This window comes from Lolium perenne, chromosome 1 (assembly GCF_019359855.2).
Source record: "Lolium perenne isolate Kyuss_39 chromosome 1, Kyuss_2.0, whole genome shotgun sequence".
In the NCBI taxonomy this organism is placed as follows: Eukaryota; Viridiplantae; Streptophyta; class Magnoliopsida; order Poales; family Poaceae; genus Lolium; species Lolium perenne.
This window is the reverse complement of record NC_067244.2, coordinates 16,558,561-16,569,510: the sequence shown is the minus strand read 5'-3', so window position 1 is coordinate 16,569,510 and position 10,950 is coordinate 16,558,561. Positions and strand designations below refer to the sequence as shown.

The following is a 10,950-nucleotide window of genomic DNA, read 5'->3' as shown; positions in this document are numbered from 1 at the left end:
CGTGTGGTTGAGCTCGAGAAGATAGCACCCTTCAGGCAGCAGCCTGCCCCAGATGGCGACCGCATCAACTTCTCCTCTCCTCCCAGCACCTCCATGGCGAGACAGAGAGAGGAAGAAGTTGCAGATCGACCCCATCCAACAGGAGAGCTGGACGAACCTGGATCTTGTCGGAGCAGAGAGATATCTTCTGCATCCCCGTTCTCCCTCGCCTCCAAGGCCGGCCGAGAGAAGGGCCGCAACAAGAAACACCAAGATCTTGCCTTTCTCCTCCTCGCCGCCGCGGCCGGCCAGGAGAAAGATCTCATCTTGGCCTCCACAGCGCCAGCAGAGATCCACCGCCGATTTATTGAGGATGGTGGCTCTGCTCCTCCTTCCGCCGTCCTGCAGCCATAGGAGCACGAGCAGCAGCAGGACCAGCCCTACAAGGCACTGGATTGGCGTGGATCCAGGCCACCACTACCACTACAGGGCATACGCCCAGAACACGGCATAGAGCCGGAAAACTACAAGAACCCTAAAGGAGAACCTACCCTAACTACTCCGGCGCGTCACCGCAACCTACTCCGGCCGGCTATTCCGGCGGAGAGGCCTTGGATCGGCCCGGTAAGAGGAGGAGGGCGACCAAGAACTGTAGTCCGGCAAGTCCACACATCCAAATTGCAACTTTGCAAGGGCACACTCAACCGGGAGTATTCTAGCAGGGTCAATCATGCGCCAAAATAAACAAACAAATTCTGCACGTCAGCAAATATACATCTTTATTCTCTCGCGCTTTTCACCGGCAGCCGAAAGCAACACGATTACCCTAAATCATGTGAGTACGTCCTGCAGCTGCCGCTCCGGTCCAGCGCAGGCCCCGATCCCGAAGCCTCCAGAGAGAGAAGCGAATCGATGCTGCCTGCCTCACTCACACGCGGATCATGTCCCCCTCCCTCGATAAATAATAATCCGCCGCAACCTACCCCCACACTATCCCCCATCGCCGCGGATCAACAGCACGCTCGATCCCCCCAGCACCACCACCAGCATTCCGCCGCCGTCGTCGCCATGACTGTGGAGGTGTGCGTCAAGGCCGCCGTCGGCCACCCCGACACGCTCGGCGACTGTGAGTGCCCCCGCCGCGCCCCGCCCGTCCTGCCTCGCCGGCCCTGGGTGGATTCGGTGCTGACCTGTTCTCCGATCGTGGCCAGGTCCCTTCTCCCAGAGGGTGCTGCTCACGCTGGAGGAGAAGAAGGTCACCTACCAGATGAAGCTCATCGACGTCAGCAACAAGCCCAAGTGGTGCGTCCCTCTATTCTCCTCCTCCTCCTCCTCCTCCCCACAAAATTGTTCCACTCACAAAAGTACATAATCCTTTCATGAGTGATTGATGGATTACTGTCTGCTGCCCGATTTTCGAAATTGTTTGAGCCATCTCTGCAGCAATCGTTAGCTGGTTCGTTTTTGGTGAAGTAGGAACTAAATTGCGAGACTGAGATTCTTTGGTTGTTGCTATGGGTGAGAGGCTTGTGGCGTTGCCTAGATAGATTCTACCTCCTCCGGTGCGGTGGATTCGGTAGATCCGATGCGGAATGTAGCCGTCTCTGAACTGGGACTGAGGTTGATACTTTGGTAGTACTAGGTGCGGTCGTTCTACAGTTTCTGCAGTTTTGGATGCAGAAGAAAACCACACACGAAGTAGTGTTTTCTCCTAGAAGATCTATCCACTGTGATGTTTGGAGGGCACTTAAATCCCAGCCTGCTTCAGAGATCATACTAGCTTCTCTTGTTGGTTTCGGTTTACTTCAGCAGAAATGGGGGTTCAGCTTCGGTATTTCGGTTTTACTCCACTTGAAACAGTGAAACAGAGATTTATAGGATAAGTTTCAAGTCTGAATCCTGAGCTACTGCATTTCAAGACACGACACGCCAGTGAAGCGTACAAGATTAATGTTTAGAGCTAACTACTAATCTGATTTTAAAATGCTTGGGTTCAGTTTTTTAGGAGAAAATGCCTGAATAGCAGCAAGACTTTACAGAACTTGTACCAGACCACTATTCTGCCACAGTGGGTCCGCGAGTGCAGCAGCGTCGAGTCTGATCAGCCACATGGGTTTTGTACCCAGGTAACAGCCGTTGGGTAAGCACGCACCCAAAACTTGTCCAGCAGCAGCGGAGAGCAACACGATTGGTCCTGATCATACTGTCACACGCGGCTCGCGCGCGCCCGCAGAATCTAACCATTCCCACACGCCGCACCCACCCGGCTCTCCGGTCCGGTGCAGAGCCCCGGACCCCGAAGATTCCAGAACCGAATCAATGCGTCAGGGGCTACGATCTCCGCCGCGGCCCGCCCGTCGGTCTCCGGCGAGCCACCACGCACGCACCCCCGATAAATACCCACAACCCCATTCATCTTCCCCATCGCCCAAACCTCGCCGCAGATCAACAGCAGCACTCACTCTCTCAGGACCACTAGGATTCCGTCGACGTCGCCATGACTGTGGAGGTGCTGGTCAAGGCCGCCGCCGGGAGCCCGGACACGCTCGGCGACTGTGAGTACTGCGCCGTGCCCCTCCCGTACCGTGCTCTCGTTCTTTGACGCAGAAGGCCCTGACTATTTTGGGGGCGTGTCCAGGTCCCTTCGCGCAGAGGGTGCTGCTCACGCTGGAGGAGAAGAAGGAGCCCTACCAGACGAAGCTCGTGGACCTCAGCAACAAGCCCGACTGGTTCGTCCGTCTCCGATCTTCCTCCCAACCTCTAAATGTCCCACACACACACACTGAAACCAAACGCCCTCTGACAAGCGCTTGGTGGGTTTCCAGCCGGTAGACATCTGATGTTCAAAACTGTTTGAGCCATTTCTGCACCAATTGGCTTAAATTGTTGGTCGCTTCGCGTATGGTGGAGTAGGAGTAGTGCGGGGCTGAGAGTTATGGTTTTGCTGTGGGTGAGGATTCTGTATAGATACCTTCTGATTCGGTAGATCCATTGCGGAATATGTAGCCCTGGAACTGGGACTGAGGTTGATGCTTGGTAATGGTATGCTTGGGGCTCTGCGCTGTGCCTGCCATTTTGGATTGTGAAAACCCTAATACATACGGGACTTCATCTGATCCAAGTTACATATTCTGTGCCCACATACCATAGTAAATTATGCTAATTTGGGGGGATTATCCGGGATTTTCTTCATTTCAGACATGAGCTGTATACTAACCCTCTCAGAGGTGGTCTGTATATGGAAGCATGTGTAGGTAGGAAAGTTGCAATTAAATAGCTCAAGATAGAAAACAGAGATCGAGTTAAATCCGTTTATGGTAAACTGGGAGATGAGCATATCTGTAGCACGTCAAATCCCAGGAGGCTTGAGAATTACATATTCTCTTTGTTTATTTAGGCACACGTGCGTCAGTGTTTTGAATTTACCCTGCTGGATACAAGTTGTAGGATAACTTTTTCAGCCTGATTATTGGGCTATTTAATCGCAATTGATCGTAGCATTTTTCTGCAACTGTGAGTATGTGTCCTATGTTAGCACACATGTCACAGTTGTTTGCATTCTAGCATGTAACCAGAGGATGGCCCTATAATTCCAAAAAAAAGGACCCTGCAATGAAAATACTTGATTATGCATTAAAAAAAACAGACAAGCTACCACGAAGCTTATTCTGAATGCATAAGCCACACTGGACCTCCTCTTGAACATAAACCTCTATTTCCAGATTCTAAACATGCTGGAGAAACTGCACTGGGATAACAAGATTTCTCAGGTTTAAATTAATCGCCATTTTAATTTGTAAATTGTGAGGTAGATTGATTATAAGAGATAGTTTAGTGTGTTCCCCTCATGTTAGATAGTTCTTCTACCGGGCTTATCTATGTACATGTTCTTGTCGGGATAGCTTTATGTGCTATAATGTGGACCCCTCCCCGGACCCCGCGCAAAGCGGGAGCTTCATGCACCGGGCTGCCCTTTTTATTTTCTTAAACTTAAACAGTTTCAACATATTAAAACCATTAGAGATGTAAGATGGACCATATGGCCTGAGCAAAAGCATTTGAATTTAAATTATCAATCAGATTTGTGTAGTAGTTCGGAATTCCTTCGTTTTATTATTTCTTGATGCTTGAGAAAAGAGAAACAATAATCTATAATGAACGAATAAACTACCAGATGCTTGGATGCTATCATGTGTGAGATTATTTGTTACCAATTCCAAGATATTCTAGAGCTTTACTTGCAATAAAGATGTGATTTAGAGAAGATACAGTTTTGCATTGTTAGACTAAATTTTGTTGAAGCCTGCCTCTTTGGGTGTTGGAGCTTATCCCTGTTTGCGAACTTCTTGAACTAACCTGACTGATTTCAGGTTTCTGGAGATCAACCCAGAGGGGAAGGTGCCTGTGTTTAACAGCGGTGATGGTAAATGGATTGCTGATTCCGATGTAATCACTCAGATTATTGAGGAGAAGTACCCAACTCCATCACTTGTCACCCCTCCTGAGTATGCATCAGTGTAAGTTCCCAATGGCATGTCACTTTTATTTATCGAGAGATTAAAAGCTTTGTTATTTCTTGCATTTTGAGATCCTTGTTATATCGATGGTCTTGTAAGCAGGAAGGAGCAGCTGTTTCAGTCATTCTCTTTTTTGTACTGTTTAATTTGTATGTTTGGCAGATCATAACCATGATACTCAACATTATGCTTCTAGAGATCTTTTGGTCTCGAAATTGTGCAATTATAAGTTTCGCGGATGGTTTGAGCATGATCACTTATAAAAATAACTGAATTAGGCATTCCTCCGGATGACTTGATTTGGATAACACACTGAAATAGTACAGTAACTTGAAATACTTGCCACCTATAAAGATATACTTCTAGAAACCTTTGGATTTGAAACTTGCTGCTCGTAGTTTCATGAACAGTTTTGGCACCATGTGCTCCTACAGTAAAATAGTTATGCTTTGTCATGTTGAAATACTTGCTTTTGATACTAGTGAAACGATTGTAATAATTTGGCCTGTCTACGCTTTGTATTTATATATTTGGCATCTCATCTTTTATATCAACGGTTTTGGGCATTTCTCTACAGTTAGCTACAGCAGGAACTGTCTATTACTTCATTTTCATTGCTCGTTGAAATGCTAGTATTGACTTGATATCTTCTTGCATAAGATCCTTTGTGAGTGATTTGGCTTTGAAACTTGCAATTGTTATTTTCATGGACACTTTGGGCTTGATGTCCTCTTACAGGAAGGTAGTTCTGCATTTGTGGGAGTTAGCTAAATAGCATATGCCAAGCACTAAATGGCTGTAATTACTTGATTTCCTTCCATAAAAAAAAGCACATCTTCAGTTTCAATGTTGTCTGCTTTCACCCAAAAAAAGGAACTTCCTTGTTTGTCATACCATTTTTTTAATCATGTTCTATTTGTGTATGATGCCTTTGGTTGGACTTATGATAACAGGGGCTCAAAGATCTTCTCAACCTTCATCGCGTTCTTGAAGAGCAAGGATGCCACGGATGGCACAGAGAAGGCACTTGTTGACGAGCTGGAGGCACTCGATGCGCACCTAAAAGCTCATGTAAGTCAGCTGACACTGTTTTTCGAAGTCGATGTGGCAGCTGCTTCCACAGCCATTCCATTCAGGGCCGTCTCCAGGAATTTGAGGCCCCTGTGCGAATTATAAAATATAGCCTATATATAAAAAATTTAAGAAATCTAAACCTATTTTTATTTAATTATATAGCTTTAAAATGTGAATTACATGTAATATGTGAAAGACTTATAATGCTCAAAATAATTATTTGTAAGAAATTGGGTTATTTCCTCTAGCTAGCAGTCTAGCACCACCCGTACAGGTTTTTCAGTTTTTTTAGAAACCACGTTCTGTATCTTTTGCCTATTCTTAGTCACCACATCAATAACCAGGCCTAATTCCTCACGTCCTCAGTCAACGAAACATGGCCCAGAAGCCCAACATATCTCTTTGCCTGCTCGTTCTATCTTCTTCTACATCGCAACCAAGAACTGACGACCCTCTTCCATGGCGGCGTTGTGACTTCTGCGTTGATCTCCAAACTATACTAACCAAAATCCAAAAAAATTAAAGCAGGGCGGCGGCTCTAACTAGCCGCACTTAGCAAGACTCGGGGGCCCCTAATTTTGGGGGGCCCTGTTCGGCCGCCCAGCTCGCACGTGCTTGTCAACGGCCCTGATTCCATTATATCGAAGTCTCACTATCCAAGCATTACACCTGCCTGGATATGACGTACTTCAATAATTTCACTCGTCTCATTGGTGCCTTAGTTTAGTCTGATTATCTGTCTGGCTTGATCATGCTCGAACCAAACTTGTGCTAACACCATGACCAAAACTGTGCTGGCAGGGCCCCTACATCAACGGCGAGAACGTGTCGGCTGCAGATCTGAGCCTGGGCCCAAAGCTGTTCCATCTCCAGGTTGCCCTGGATCATTTCAAAGGCTGGAAGATCCCTGAAACCCTGACTGGCGTCCACGCCTACACAGAGGTACGCAATCAGATCACTGAAGCAGATACAACGATCAGATCACTGAAGCAGATACAACGATTTGCATCATTCCGAGACCTTGTCCAGCACCGAGTTAATACTTTCATTGTCTACCACGCAGGCCCTCTTCAGCCGGGAATCCTTCGTGAAGACCAAGCCAGCCAAGGAGCACCTGATCGCCGGATGGGCGCCAAAGGTGAACCCGTAAGCTCGTGCTGCTCAAAGACCACCGTTCGTGTCTGTCAGGTCCTTATCAGTAGTGGTAGTGATGGGCAGTGGTTGGAATAATGCAAAGCCTTGCTGGCTGTGGTTGTCGCAATCGTGCACTTTCTGCGTGAACTTTGTCTCCCTTCCTGTTCTGGTGCTACTAGAGTGCATGTATTGTGGCGTGAACCTTTTTTCGCGTGAATAATGGAGCTGCGGCTGTGAGCCTCTTCCTGCATAAAATGAGTTTTTTCATGTCTAAGAGTATCAGCAGTTCTTATGTAAAGAACAGGAGCAACTCATCTCAGGTCGTAACATAGCAAAATCTGCTTCTTCAGGGCAATGGTGTTGTCTCTGATGTGAGGAGGCCAGATTTCTAGTATCGCTGTATCCATCGATGGCGATGTGTGAGCCGTTCCATTTCAGCGTCACAAGATGAAATGAACCGTTCTTAGGGTTTTTTTTTTTTTTTGAGAAACACAGTACAAACGCAGGCGCTCACATACATGCGCATGCACTCACCCCTATGAACGCACACACGCACACCCTACCCTTATGAGCACCTCCGGAAGACTGACTGGCGAATTTGATCTTGAAATTGACGAAGTCACCACAGACGTCTCGCTGTCGACGGAAACGTCACCTCCCACTGAAGGAATATTCCGTCTTTATGAGACACACAGATGTCAAACCTGGGGTTTGAACTTTGGTGGGCTGGGGGTATAACCATCCAACCTAACCACCCAGCTAACCATCCAATCTCAGGTTGGTTCTCGTTGTTAGGGTCATCTTTAATGCTGCGCGTGTCTAATTAATCATGTGGATTCCTGCTAATCAATCTCTGTCAGAAAAGGTGAGCGACGTGTACGTTTTATAGGTTTGTCGCGTCTCTGAACTGTTCCCAGAAGATGCAAAGTAGTGAACGATATATATTCTAGGAATTCAGAACAACAAAAACGTTATCGTCTTGTTACTTTGGAGTCAGACTCATTCGAGAGGCAAGGTGAGGTGTGATCTGAAACGATTCCTCACGGGTTCGCACACGCCAGTTCAGCTCACGCCGTTCTCGTGTCGCACTTTCTTTTTCTTTCTTTTCCCAGCGAGATTCGCCATGTATAAGTGTCCGTTCGTTTTGCACGATGATATTTTTTTTGTTAGGATTGCACTATGATATTTCTTTAATTTCTTCAAGAATAATTCCTCCACATGTGATCGTTACAAAAATCATCTATATCTACTCGTAAACAAATGGCCAATTATTGAGCGGTTGGCCCGACTTTCGTCGGAAGGAATAACCATCTAATCTAGAAATTTTATCTTCTACTACAACAGTTACAAACGGACCAAAAATTTCTTTTTCTTCAAACAAAAGCCAATGCACGAATCATTTAACACCAAACGGAAAAGCATAACCCTCTGCCACGTGGGCCAGGCCAGTCAGCGAGCCGTCTCCCAAGTTACTCCCGGGGTGAAAAGCGGAAATTAGTTACCGCGGATAAGATCATCACCCGGCAACCCCGGCCAACCCGATAAACCTGACCACGGTTAATCTAAGGGTGAAGTCTGAAATAAACCCTGTATTTGTAGAGGGGGTTGGAATCAGACCCTATACTCTTATTCCCGGAAATTAGTACCCTAGACTCACTATTCCCGGTCTATATTTACTTGAAGCTCGTTTCCACTCGGGATTTGTTGACGTGGCAGCAGTCAACACGGGGATCGCTATGTCAACTGATTTGATCGGCTGGATCGAGAGTTCGTCCTTTCCTCTTCGTCGTCCTTGTACGCCATAGTCGAGCTAGGCCATGGCATCTGCTCTGGGCCATCAAGGGAAGCTAGGCCATGGCATCTGCTGCCTCCGGCATAGAAACGACCGTGTCATCGATTTAGCTGCACCGTGGTGCTGTCTTCTAGCTCCCCGTTGTAACATCCCAAAAATTCAAAACAAAACAAATGAATTTCCCTAGTTCCAAATTTTTGGAACCAACAAAAACTTTTATTAAATAAAGTGTGACACATAGTGATCTTGCTTAATTCTTGTGCTATTGCCATGATTGCTTGTTATTAGTATTTGAAATAATCTTAAACCCTAAACCTCACCCCTCTTTTCACCATCCTAGTTAAAATAAAATAAAAGGAAATTAAATAAGAAAGAGGCATATGTGCCTATGGCTATATTTATAAAACTTTACCCTAAGCTTTTCTACTTTGCTTAGAGATTTGGAAAACCTTCATACACCTTACCTAAGGCTTATCAAACCAAATCCAAGTGTTTTCCAAAGAAAATAAAAAGAAACTAAAAATGCCATAGAGGCATATGAGAGTAAAATAGCAAATATGTGATTTTAAGAATCTTGACCCTAATACATGTTGTGAATGGTGGGATCACTCCTATATACCAATTCAACACTCAACAACACCATTTGGGTCAAGCCAAGTCAAATTAAAATTCAAATGCAACATATGCATAGAGGCATATGTGACACATAGCCATAATACCCAATTCTTGCCCTATGACTTTAAACCTTGACCAAATGATGGGAAACCATCTCTAAACCTAACCTAATACTAAATTGACCCTAACCCATGTCCAAGTGAAGCAAGATGAACAATTTACAAGTTTAATGAAATTTGACACATCACCTTTTATGTGTTATGGCCATTTTTGCAAATCTTTGAACAAGACCATTTAAATTGGTTTCAATGGTTGGAAAATGTTTCTAAATTAATAAGAACCACATTAGAGTCAACAAAAGTCAACTCAAATGGGGAGAAATCAAATAGGGAGAAAATCCCCAAAATTCACTCACATACACTTAGCCAAATTTGCAAATCTTCAACCAAGGCCACCAATGCTTGATCTATTGCTTGTAGAATACTTATATATGATAAACAAACACAATTGCATCAAAGAAACAAGAATCAAGTCAAAGGAAATCTCAAAACCATCTCACATGTGATGATGGTCATTTGTGTGATTTTTAACATGATCCCCTCTTTACCCCTCTGGCTTTGACTTTTCTTCAACCAAACTTGGTCAACTATGACCATGTCATCCAAGACCATGTCAAGTTCAACAACTTTCATGTTGACCATCTCTGCTGAAGTTGACCAGGTTGACCAGAATAGGATTGACAAGAGAAGACTTTGAAACTATGTGAAGATGACCCCCATTTTGAATTCTTGCAAACCTTCACCAAAATGATCACCACCACCACCAATCTCTCACTTTAATTATATGTTTGAGCTCCACCAAAAAGATTTCCAAAATTCCAACTTTTTCTTCATGCGGCCATTTCTCCGAACACCTTGCAGGCAACTTTCCAGAATTGTGTTACACCTCAATACCCAGCAGATTTTGGGCTAAACCACTTTTGGTTTGTGATCATTGTGACCTCCTGCATCCCCTGCATCAGTGCATGTACTTGCTCTCGTCGATTAAAGTGTGGAGAGGGCAGCACTTTGGCCATGCCGTGCACCATGCTCACCATCATGCCACCTCTGCCCCTGTACCTCACCTCTCCCTCTCACCATGTCCTGCAACCCCTCCTGCCACTGCTAAACACCCTAGACATGGTTTCGGGACAAAGGGAAGATTCCACAGCCCAGGACATGACGTGATCACCACGACTGGCCACGCCAGAGCGTGCACCAGCACCACCCTGGACGCGCCAGGACACACCGTCGCACGGTCGCCTCAGCCCTCCTCTCCCTCTCGCACTTGGCACGCGTGATCACCGCACCACCAGCTACACCCTAGACATGCTCGAATGCCCGCGCGTGCACCCTAGCCGTCGCCATGATCAAAGTTCTGCCGCGCCCGTACTGAGAGCACTTGATCGTCGCCAGTACTCCCTCGTCCTCCCCTTGCTGCGCCATCACGCTCATTAGCCTCGCCTAGAAGTCGCCTACACGACGCGACCTCTACCTTGCCCCTTCGCCGTCCCAATCGCCATAGCCATGCTCGACCTTGCCGTGCACCCGCAGCACCTCACGTTCCTATAAATAGAGGCCATTTCAGCCCCCATTCTCCACAACAAACTTGCTCCCCTCCCTTCCCTTGATCTCCTCACACGCTCGCCCGTCCACATTGTGCAGTAGCCCGTCCCAATTTCACCGAAGTCTGCCGCGACGGAAGCTCGACGACGCCGACGATTGGCGCCACCCCAGCCTCTCCCTCGACCACCATTCGAACCGCCGTCGTCTCCAACGCCGATCGCCCGCCTCGCCGACC

The 10,950-nt window shown here is 46.6% G+C and overlaps 1 protein-coding gene across 3 annotated transcripts; it reads left to right on the top strand.

Annotated features, from left to right (window-relative positions):
• The first annotated feature begins 853 nt into the window (after positions 1 to 853).
• Positions 854 to 6,971, top strand: LOC127343142 (probable glutathione S-transferase DHAR1, cytosolic). Of its 3 annotated transcripts, none has more exons than XM_051369294.2 (6): positions 854 to 1,105; positions 2,618 to 2,708; positions 4,350 to 4,496; positions 5,450 to 5,567; positions 6,372 to 6,512; positions 6,634 to 6,971. In XM_051369294.2, the coding sequence occupies exons 1-6, from the start codon at positions 892 to 894 to the stop codon at positions 6,718 to 6,720; spliced, it is 798 nt and encodes a 265-aa protein (XP_051225254.1). In that variant the 5' UTR covers positions 854 to 891; the 3' UTR covers positions 6,721 to 6,971. The 3 variants fall into 3 exon arrangements, with proteins under 3 accessions (XP_051225254.1, XP_051225217.1, XP_051225232.1); XM_051369257.2 differs by lacking the exon at positions 2,618 to 2,708 and adding an exon at positions 1,191 to 1,281 and having other exon boundaries at positions 860 to 1,105; XM_051369272.2 differs by lacking the exon at positions 854 to 1,105 and adding an exon at positions 2,374 to 2,534.
• The last annotated feature ends 3,979 nt before the right edge of the window (positions 6,972 to 10,950 follow it).

What these genes read in the sequence shown, in the direction of transcription:
- LOC127343142 (XM_051369294.2), top strand. Translation starts at nt 892, where the DNA reads ATGCTGCCTGCCTCACTCACACGCGGATCATGTCCCCCTCCCTCGATA. An exon ending in ATGCGCACCTAAAAGCTCAT is followed by an intron (nt 5,568 to 6,371) that starts GTAAGTCAGCTG and finishes CTGTGCTGGCAG; the next exon opens with GGCCCCTACATCAACGGCGA. An exon ending in GCGTCCACGCCTACACAGAG is followed by an intron (nt 6,513 to 6,633) that starts GTACGCAATCAG and finishes TCTACCACGCAG; the next exon opens with GCCCTCTTCAGCCGGGAATC.